This window comes from Macrobrachium rosenbergii, chromosome 8 (genome assembly GCF_040412425.1).
Source record: "Macrobrachium rosenbergii isolate ZJJX-2024 chromosome 8, ASM4041242v1, whole genome shotgun sequence".
NCBI lineage: Eukaryota > Metazoa > Arthropoda > Malacostraca > Decapoda > Palaemonidae > Macrobrachium > Macrobrachium rosenbergii.
The window spans coordinates 68,119,930-68,131,649 of NC_089748.1; the positions used below are offsets into that span (position 1 = coordinate 68,119,930).

An 11,720-nucleotide genomic window follows, 5' to 3' on the forward strand; every position below is an offset into this window, starting at 1 on the left:
AAATTATTTTAGTGAGATGAAAACTGATATTTGAAAGTTTTAAGATTAAGGAAATAATATGCTGGTATTTTAAACAATCGTAAATGAATGCAAAACCTTGTTACATTTTGATTTTTAAGTCGATGCTCTAAGTTTATTATTCAAAGTCTCTTTTGTAAACATATGGTGTAACTCTCATAAATATCGGCAATATATGTACAGTAGTTCTAGAGATACTGAGTTTAAACATTAAGTTTGAAGCATTCTACTAGGAAGTGAGCGCCCATCCAGAGGGGTATCTGTTTAAATTTATTTATATCTTTTGAATACGTATAGTATAACGAAAGCATATAGTATTGGCTTTAATATTATAGAACTAAATGACACATTCTCATAACAGCACTAAGTGGTAAATATTTTTTGTTCCTGTAGTTTTTGCAAGCGAGTAATGAATTTTATTTACCTTTAACACTTTTTGATTGAAGTATGTTTTACTCTATTTTTCTTACGTTATTAAGTTCCGACTGTTGTTCCTTGGCCATTTTTGCTTTCAAACTATTCATCGCATTCCGTATACTTACGTCCTAATTGGTTGTCGAGTAATGAAGGGGGTTAGCCGGTATCCATGTTCTGATACTGGACAAATAGTACTTATTTAGAAATGTGGAGAATACATAGATTTGATTACTGACAGGAATCAGTGATCACATTTTGCTGCAGTACAGTTCATGTAGACACGACTAATTCCTAATGCATATATGTTTCTCTTAAAAAGGTGTAAGGTGATTTAGATATGACACTTTACTTCTTAAGGGCAAATAACATTTCTCATTCCAAATATAGAAGAACCACGTCGCTCAGCTGATATGGAGGAACGACCTTGGCGTCAAGTGATTACAATGATGCAGAGTAACAAATTATTTTGAAAGAAATAAATTCTTCTGGGAAATGGCATTTCGTCTTCCTTGCGAGCTGCATCCAAACAAATTGCTGAAAGCATTGTGATTTTTGCAGCTGTTGCTTTGTAATTACTGTGTACAAGCATTTAACTAGATTTTCTTTTTATTTTCATTATAGGACATCGGGTGTTGTTCTGACACCCTTATGGAAATTTGTCACTGAGCTGAATGAAAAGAAATTCATGTTCAAGGAGAAAGAGATATGTCAGGAATATCTTTAAGTCATTACTAATGTCAATGTAACTTTTTGTATGGAATTTCAAAGAAATAGACCCTATATGAATATAAGAGTAATCAAGAGACCATTAAAAATCTGAAGGCAAATGTTGATATTTTTAAAGAAAACTGTATTTCTGCGTTCTTATCATTTTCCTTAACGCTCTTTTATATTGAGTTCTTTGAAAACTACGTCGCAGCCAACCGCCAAACATCTCATTACGATTCTCCAACGAAGGTGCTGAGCTATCTCAGGTATGCTCTGATGCAGCGCGTGTGTGTAAAACTTAATTCCAGGGATTTCCAGAGAAAAAAAACGTGGTAGCGTTGAGGTCTCATTTTAAATACCTGGTTTTATTTGAACCTGCATATGACATTTTCTCGGGCAGCTTCTTTTGGATCGTATTTGAATCCTGCATTTATGCAAACAAAACTAACGACTTTTTCCTTTTGTTCTTTTCCCGCAGGTAATGAGCGGTGCGAGTGATCTTGGAAAATGGTCGAGGTTCCTCGTAAGTTTATCAGATTCAGTTTTCTTTTGTATATTTAAATGCTCATGTTAATATGTGATTGGAAGGGGGTGATTTTTTCCATTTTAAATGTTAATGGAGGTGTAAATGCTTCAATTTGTCATGTTTAACGAGGTGTTCAAATACCAAGATTATTTTCTCATTGTAAATAACAATATCATTTTATTGTGATGACTGATGAAGAGCCTTTATCAGATATTTTGCTGAAAGACAAAAGAATTCATTGGTATAGTTTTTTGGAGATGCAACCCCATTTTTGGGAAGGAGATACGAAGGAAATATATTCAGAAAACTTGGCTTTTATTTGTCAAAGAGACAGTCCAAAAAACACGAGAGAATGTCAAATCTCAGGTGCCTTTAAATTCTTCTTGCTGTATATTTGGTAGTATTCTGTGGAATTCAAGTGCATTGTCTGTATGTCACTGTGTTACAAATCCTGCTACTACTACTACTACTACTACTACTACTACTACTACTACTACTACTACTACTACTACTACTACTACTACGACCACCAGGGTAATTATTATTCACATACCGATCACTGGATAGCAAGTTTGTCTCCTCATAATGATTTCATTGTTTCTGGAGGACCACTATCATAGCTTTCTCCTTTTGAGGATCAGTAGGTGACAGTCGTGTAAAGATCATAATGCATTGTGATGATCAAGTATTGCATGGCATATCAAAGATCTCCTGTCTCTTGACATGTGGCAGGCATTAATCTGGAAATCTTTTTGAAGAGGGCGACAGAAGCTCAGTTTTTATAATGGTTTACTTTTCCTTTTATCTTACTTTGGTTAAAGGGGCTCAAACTTTTATTTGTTCTTTGTTTTCTTATTAGTGTTTGTAGCAGTATCTTATAATTGCTGGCAAAAAAAAAAAATATTCTTCATTTCAGTTTCTTCGCCCTCGAAATGTTGCTATTAATGGGGCATAGGTACTTGGATGTTTCGGTCGGTTTTCGTGTAAGTTTTAATGTTTTCATTGATTATGGATGTTTTACACATCACCCTTCTGCTTTTTATATGAAACAATTATTTATGGATTTATTAGAACTTTATTTTTATGTGAAAAGTAATTTTTATTTTACTTAATGCTTCAAAAGATTATTTTTCATTTCAAACGACTATATCAACGTCTCAATTTAAATATCCATTCATAGTGCAATGAAATATAATTATATCATTTCAGAACTCTTTGTACTTTCGTTCCCTTACTTTTGATAAGTTTGCTTTATTTTTCATTTTACTTTACGGTACAAAATCCGCCATTTGTCAGTTTGGTAATCTTATATTATTTTAAAAATAATGCAACTGTTTAAAAACTAGTTTATGATATTCTCCTTTGCTCAGACGGTGTAATCGCCTCGGTTTCCTGACATCAAAGAACGCGAATACCTCGAAGCCAGTTTTGTGGCTCAGATGCGTTATTACAACTCAGAACAAATAACAAACATTCATGCTTGGCCGCCACTCCCGCATTACTCTTCGTAATAAGGAATTTTCGAATTGCTTACTTCAGTGACCGTTTCTATCCTACTCCCGCTAAGCTTTGGAATTTCGTCAGTTCTTCCTCTTCCCTTTAGTCTTATAATTTCGTTTTTAAGCTATTTTTATTAGGTCTGAGATATATAATATCATTATATTGTACCTTATCGCTTGCTTGCAGTTCATACTCGCATTGTCGGAAGCAACATGGAAGATCTATTGATATTTGACATTCCTTGGATGCAAAGGACTCTTCAGGCTGAAACTGAAGCACCAATATCATGCAGGATTCAGAGGTTGAAAGCGCTTGATGTTGCTGATGACGCCCAATTACCTGGTTTTCATTCTTGTTTAATATTACAGATTAAATCTCCCGCTTACGTGGAAAATTTTATTTCTTTTGCAATGTAACTATTCCCTGTTATACATGAGTATATATTTATTACATGAAAAGTGTTCTTTGTAGTATATGGAATTTTTTCATCGATGGGTGGGACGCATCCTTACTGCTCCATAGAAAGTATTCACTGTGTTTCAAGATAAAAATCCCATGTGCTTTATGAAATGCAGTGAGAGAGGGCAATTATATCCTCGAACGACGAGTCTAAAGGGGTCGTTGTCGTGGCCTGGCAGCCTTCCATTAAGGAATCTAATGCTGAGTTGACCCGTAGATTGCCATGGCATGGTAAAGAAACCCTCAGACTCACTGGCCACGTCTGTACTCAGTCTCTGTTAACGTTTGGTGATATTAAAAAAAAAAAAAAAAAAAAAAAAGATGATTTTAATTTACTTTTGTTCCTTTAGTAGTACTTCGATTGATGTCTGCCTATTCACTTTTTTATTGAATTATTATGTTACCGAGTCATTTATCTCTAGTTTGCCTGTTTTAAATATTCAATAAGTCCAGTTGTGCTTAAAAATCAACCTTATAACGTGTCCTCTAGTACGTGAATGATGTAATCTAGGGCATCAGTGAGCTTGCGCTTAATATCTTTAATGTCGTTTCATTTAAAAGGACTGATAATCTTTACTGTTAACTGTCTGGTTTTAAGGTATCACAGTTTAGGTCTTACTACCAGAGATCATCAATCATGATATATTCTCCTTACTAGCAGGAATATCTAATTATATTCTGCTTGAAAGCAGAAAGAAATCGGATGTCTTTGTTTTTAAGATTATTCTTCTTTGGCGGGACCTAGAAAAAGAGGTTATAAGTCCCTAAAATCTTTTGGATTGATGGTGTCTCTCGAAGTCTAAGATCTTTCAACAGTTTTTGTACTTTTACTTGTTTCCTCTTGTATTTTTATTTCTTTGCTATATGTTTTTTTCTCATTTTCTTTGCATAATTATTGTATTATCCTCCGCTGGTTAGTAGGAATGTCTTTGATGCATATTTTAGAATTTTTTCTCTATTTTACACAGCTTTTGTTAACATATCCTGGTTAATATATTCTTCATTAAGACTCTGAATTTCAGTAAAAATCCGCTTTTGAGAACTTTCTTAGATATATAATTCTGAAAAAGTATTCTTGTAGTAAAACTAAATCTCGACTTATTCATTCACTTGAATCGTGTGCATGCGTGAAATGTTTGCATCGTATTCGTAGAATCGAAGAGACTCTTGTGTTTGTGTACGCATCAGCTTTTGGGGTACGTATTAGGCAGGCTTCAATTTACTTGCTCTTGAGTTCGTCCTTGGGAGCAAAATTGGGGAGGAGAATGAGGGGGCAGCTACAGGTCGGAAAGGGGAGAGAGGGAGGGGTTTTACCCTTGATGGGAAGCCTAGTTTATTTTTTTTTTTTACTTTGTACCTTTTTTTGGCTTGCAGTGATGTCAGCTATGTATTTTTTTTTTCTTTGATTATGAGTGTTTTCTTTTGTAGCCAAAAAGGAGTCAATGGTGATTTAGGATTGGAGGTCCTGTTCTACATTAGAAAACCGCAATATACATACAATTAAATCTTATTATTACCAAAGGATAGTTTGTGAAGTACAATTTTATATGAAATGCTTTATCACCAAGTATTTGAATGGATGACATGCACTGCATATCTGCATTTAGAAATACGTGTGCTCACATAGGCTTCTGGTTTTTGTTGTGTTTACGGGAGACTCGGAGTAAAAAGAGGGGGGCTTGGTTAAGCAGTGCGAGTCCATGTTTCTTCTTCTGCTTCTTCATCTTCTGATGGTGGAACTAAGAGGAGGGATGAGAGGCAACACACACACAACCTGCCTGTCAGTTGGCAACTACCAGGCGGCAGTGCGAGACGTGCGCGCTTACCCTGCTCGCAGGCCCTTCCTACCGGTCCTGCTGTCACAGGCGCTCTCGAGTCTTTCGGGCTTTTCCGGTGCTTTTGCTGGTTCCGGTAGAGCCCCTTCTTTGGTCTCTCGGTACTACTGACGCTCACAGGTCCTTGCATTGTTGACCGAGTGACACTTGTGTCCTAGGGGGGACAATTGCTTATACCGCAAACATTGATAAGATGTTAAAAGTGACCATGCAAGAACATGATGATTGGTGACTTCAACGGGGTATGAGGATTGTTCTTTCATAGGTGACCTTAGGGAAAGAATTCCTCGAGGAGGAGGAGTCTAGGTGGAGGAGGAGGAGAAGGAGAAGGACACGCATTTCATTGTTTGATTTTGTCTATTTAACCATCTGTATTGACTCGCTGCTTTAGGCTAAACTTTGAACAGGAGACATTCAGGGGTAAAGCGATGCTTCCCAGACGAATTCGAACAGGCAATTTAATTGAAGTGATATAAAAGAGACTTCCTTTAAGGAGAACAGACAGTGTGAGTTCACAGTACCGTGACCAGGGAGAGACCAAAAGGCCTGTGACGCCGCCAGCTGAAAAGTGATCGTCATCTGATTGGCCTTCGACCTGTCGGCTGCGTATACACTTGATATCTTACTAAGGGACCATTTGCTGCCCTTATTGCAAATTTTAAATCCTATTGTCCTATATTAAAATATTCTAATGCGCTTTATTGTGGGGCTTTGACAAAGGACTGTTGAGTTTGAAGTGCTTAGCATCTGCCATCTGCTTTGAAGATTGACTAAATCATCCCAGGAATAACATCGCCAACATGATGCTCGCTGCCTATTTCGATCAGGTAAGCTCTGAAAACAAACCATAAGAGAAGTGGTGGACGAAAATATTTACACTGTGTTCTATAATCGTTTACAGAGAGTCAGATAAAGTTGGTGAGTGTTTTTCAAGGTGAAGAGAAAGAGAGGATTGTATTTGTTTTGTTTTGTGTTATTTTGAATGGTCGTCGGGGGCCGGGGGTTGCATCCCTGCATTACAGTACTATCAAGTTCAGAATATGCATAACCTATGCGGTTGTTTGTTTACTGTATGGAAAGATGATTTCCGACTACTAACGAGTGAATTGCACTCGTCCACGCGCACACATGAATTAACACCAAAACATTCTGCGAAGCACATGACCAATTTACAGGCAAGCAAGTAAACATGACGGAATGCTTATTGAAGATAAGAATAACCTCTTCACAAGATCAACATGCTCTTTGGGTATAGGCTATGTTGTGTTTCAGTTAAAGAAGTAATTTGATTATTGTTGCATTGTGTTCTTGATTATCATCGTAGGATGTCGCTTAAGGAATTGCCATAACCAGATGCGTGACATCACGGCTGGATTCGGCGATTTATCTTATTTGGAGGAAGGCAATTGAGTAATGAGATTATAACTAAGGGTATCAGTTACCTAACGAATGTTTGCCCTTGGCGGAGGTGTGTTGTTGCAGCATTATATGCAATTAGAGACTCAGTTTGGCGTGTACCTCGAATAATCTTCTTGCGTAATTTACGTTTTCTCTTTGTGATATCCGCTAGGGTTTGAATGTGTCGGATAGGAAAGAAACCTATCCGTCATTGAATTGTCCCTTTCATGTATTAAATACGTTTAATAGAATGGATGTTGACGTATTTTCTTAATATTATGCTCTCTCGCGTGATTTTTTCATTAATTTCGTTGCTGATATGTTGTTTTTGCGACATGGGCTCCAGAGATAAACCAGCCTGTAGCGCAAAATCACCTCACAATTGCTATGAACATTTAACAGTTAGTTAAACCTGGTATATTTTGAATCATGTTCGTTTAATCTCAAAGTTGTTATGTAAAACGTTTCTGTTTAGGTGTATAAAGATGTCAGTAGACTAGAGAACAGACCAGGTTTTTTTCCTTTTAAATTTCTTTTCCTTATTAACCAGCTTCCTAAAATTTTGGGCTTTCATACCATCATCATCGTCGCCTCCAACGCTGTGCAGCGTAAATGGCCTCGGCAAAAATTCCTCCTTTCATGTCTTTCTTGTTCTCCCATTTTCACAAATCTCCATTCTGTGAAAATGAGTGACACTGCCAGTTTTACAAAGGGATCATTTTAGTTTAACATTACAGTTTTTGTATTCTGAATTTTTTTCAGTAGTCGCATAAGGAAGTAATTTGCCATAATATAATAAAATAATGTTGGAAGCAGTACGAGCGTAACTGGATGATTCAGATTGTTTTTGGATTAAGTGTTAGTACAAAACAAACAAAGAAAATGAACACTGAAACATTTTTTTGTTAGCTGAGAGAACTCTGCTGCTGAAGTAGTAAACAATCTGATATCAGCGCTAAAGCGTAAGAATAATCCAACATATTTTATTTGCAAGTGTGTGCGTCTCTCTCTTTCTCTCTCTTTATACACACACACACATATATATATATATATATATATATATATATATATATATATATATATATATATATATATATATATATATATATATATTATCATAAACATTGTTCTCCTTTGCTGGAGTTGGCGCTTGGAATTTGAAAGCTTCCCAGATCTCAACATATCTTTAGAACCAAGGATGCCAGGTCTTTTTTTTTTTCTCTTTTTTTTTTTTTACTTCGTGCCGCCACTGATACCCATTAACAGCTGGGTCGATTGGTGGGGGTAGGCTGCACGAGAACCACGGACTTTTATACATACACACACACACGCACATATATATATATATAATATATATATATATATATATATATATATATATGTATAATATACAGTACATATATATATAAATATTATATATATATATATATATATATATATATATATATATATATATATATATATATATATATATATATATATATATATATATATAATAGTGTCTATAAACCAGCATACGCTCAAGCACACATGCTTAATCCTTGCTCTTCATGGTAGTAACAACATATGGATGGGCAAAAATACCCAAGTATAGCTCGGCAGAAAAAAATGAGAGGAGGGAGAGAGAGAGAGAGAGAGAGAGAGAGAGAGAGAGAGAGAGAGTGAGTTAAAAAGGTATACCTTAGTTTTACCAGACCACTGAGAGGGCTGGCCAGAAGGATTAGACTTATTTTATGTGGCTAAGAACCAATTGGTTACTTAGCAACGGGACCTACAGCTTATTGTGGAATCCGAACCACATTATAGCGAGAAATGAATTTCTATCACCAGAAATAAATTCCTCTAACTCTTCATCAGCCGGCCGGGGAATTGAACTCCGGCCCATCGAGTGACAGTCCGCAGCTCTATGAGAGAGAGAGAGAGAGAGAGAGAGAGAGAGATAATTATACAAGCTAGATCTTTGCTATACCGTAAAATACACTTCGGATAACCTTTGTCTAGTATCTACGGACACGCAGTTGTCATGGAACACTCAATTGAGGGACAACTGCTTCACGTTAGATACGTCGGTTTGACGTCAATAAAGTGCCAGCCCACTGGAGAGACCATCCGTATCCAATAAAGGACCACGGCCTGCGGTGGCCACGCTCTCTTCGGAATGGACGCTTGAAGTGGCACTTTGATTAGAAAGAGATTGCTCAGCATTCCGACGTGCAAGTTATGAGACTAGGAATTAATCCTCTCTCTCTCTCTCTCTCTCTCTCTCTCTCTCTCTCTCTCTCTCTCTCTCTCTCTCTCTCTGTAATGTGCGTGTGTTCCGAATTGCCCTGCCATGCCCAAAGGTCCCCTGAAGGTGTTATGGTTTAGCTGGTGCGGATTCCCCTTTGGAATAATACCCTGTCATTTTGCTTCTTTTAAAGGTCTCTCTAAGTAATGATTTTGGTTAATTTGGGCAAGGTTGGTCGTATCCCTGGGATGGCTTCGGTGAGTCCCTTGAACTAAACACCTGTTGTAGCTGGAATGTTCAAGCCGCATCAAGTTCATTTCTTGTTCTTTTTTTTTCTACTTCCAAGGTTGTTTGTTTACGTGTTAGTAGGTATTTTTTGTGGGGAGGTATTTTTTTAAAATGTTTTTATTTTATAAATTTTCGTAAAATTCTAACGAAAATTTCTTGAATCTTATTAACCAAGTCTGCTTTGGTTTTTTATTGAATTTTTCTTTTCGAAGTATGATTTGTTTTTTCTTCCATGCCAACGTGAAATATTTTATCAGTTTGTATGAAATCTCATTGCAAAGAATAGTTTTGTGATAATTACTCGCAGTAATTACTCAGGCTGTACCACATTTTTTGAACTGATCATAAATATACTCTCGTGGCCCACCAGTTTCTCTGTTTATGATTTGTTTAGGTAGTTCTCTGGGCAAATCATAGTTCTGAACCGTAAGTAAGAATTTCAAGTATCCAGCCGTTTTATTTCAAACGCTGAGTTATCATGGACGAAAAAAAAAGCAGGAATTTTATTCGATTTATGGTTCACTGGAGCTGTAATTGGAAGGACAGAACTCGATCCCCTCAATGTATAAGGATTGTATATGATTGTTATGATTGTTATCTTTCGTTTCCACTCTCTTTTTTCTCACCCGGATTTTCGCATAGGGAGATGACTTCTTAGACTTCCTTCCTGTTTGGGGTTATCCTAATGAAATATATTGATGTGTCTCTTTTGAGGAACTCTTAAATGTTAATTACTGAAAGCTGTACTGTTTAATAGACAAGCTATATAGACTTGCTTAGAATTAAGAAATATAATTCCTCTGGGGATCGTAACTGGTCTCATTTGATGGTTCCGATCAGAAAGTTTAAGTAACTTGAACAAACAGACTTCATCTGGTCTCTATAGGCGACGTATTATTCACATAATGATTGGTGGTGTTTAAGGGCACATACACTACAAACATCCGCGCTTATGTGCCCTGATCTTTACATCCTTACTTATTGTAGTGTTAAAATAAAAAAAATGCTTATTGTGCTATCGGTTTACCTATAGTAACTGACGTGTCTGTTTGTCTGGCCATCTTTATATTCGTCCATCCGCTAAAGTCAAATTTTTTCTTTATTTTTTACATTATTTTCTCAAGATGTAGACTCCAGGATTCATATATGGCGTCTAAGGTTACTAAAGATGCAACATGCCATGTCACTGATCCAAGGTTCCAGGTCAGGGTCATACTTATTGTTTTTGCAGAGTTAGGTAGGTAAAGGTTAGATAAAGGTCATATCTGGTTATATCAAATACGATTTTATCATGAACGTAACTTTTGAACTTAATGAGATAGAGACTTCATATTTGGGATGCATAGTACTTCATTAATGAAGCCGCTGTGTAGAGGGAAGTCAGGGTCATACTTTGAGGTCAGAGTTCAAGTATGAATTTGCCATGTTTTGTGTCATTGTGTTTCACATACTCATCTGGTTGATTTGATTTTCTTTTGCACATTTAAACCACTTTTTAAAAAAAAATATTTGGAAAGAGTGATACATGCTCTGAATATACGTTGTATGCAGATGGTCGTCCTGGTTCAGTGTTTTTACCTGAACTTTGGTAGATTTCTTCTTAATCTCATCATGAGATTCACTTGTGGATTTATCTACATGATTTTTTATCTTCTACATTGATTTTTATAATTGTTGTATACTTCTTTTTAGGGCTTAAATCAGTCCTGCCATAATTCGTTTTTCTATACTTGCAGCAGTTGGGTCAGATTTGGGGTGCTGTACGCATCTGTCTTAGACTATCCCCACCCCATCAAAAAAAAAAAAAAATAAATAAAAAGTTCATCATCTTGAGTACCTGTCTCAATCTTTAGCCATGAAAAATAGAATATTTAATTGCTGTAGGATTTAGATAGTCTATGGATTTTTCTTAGTACAGTCTAATGAACATTTGTTGATAACTAAATTTTAATTCCTTTTTCCATGACGAAAAGTTCTTTGAGTATTTGATTTTTTACTTTACCCTAATGGGAATTTTTTCATAAGCGTTTTTAGTTCGATTTATTGGTCATGATGTGTATGAAAATTAAATGTTCAGTAAATATTGTTATCTTATCTCTTTCGTCGCAGATGTATACAATTATGTATGTGTTTATATATGCATACATACATATATATGCGTGTATATATACACACACACACGAGCACACACACACACACACACACACACATACATATATATATATATATATATATATATATATATATATATATATATATATATATATATATATATATATATATATATATATATATATATATATATATATATATATATATATATATATATATATATATATATATA

General features: G+C 35.7%; 1 protein-coding gene across 11 annotated transcripts in view; it reads left to right on the forward strand.

Moving 5' to 3' along the window:
- Window positions 1-11,720, forward strand: part of LOC136840949 (tripartite motif-containing protein 3-like) — an 882,756-nt gene that overhangs the window by 585,666 nt on the left and 285,370 nt on the right. For 2 of the 11 annotated variants that reach the window (XM_067107918.1, XM_067107927.1), the window contains exon 1: window positions 5,412-6,290. The exons of 7 other annotated variants lie outside the window; for them this stretch is intronic. In XM_067107918.1, coding sequence (XP_066964019.1) covers window positions 6,264-6,290 — 27 coding nt within the window. In that variant the 5' untranslated portion in view covers window positions 5,412-6,263. Of the gene's footprint in view, window positions 1-5,393; window positions 6,291-11,720 lie in introns of those variants that run through there. 2 more of the 11 variants (XM_067107928.1, XM_067107920.1) reach the window with 2 other exon arrangements.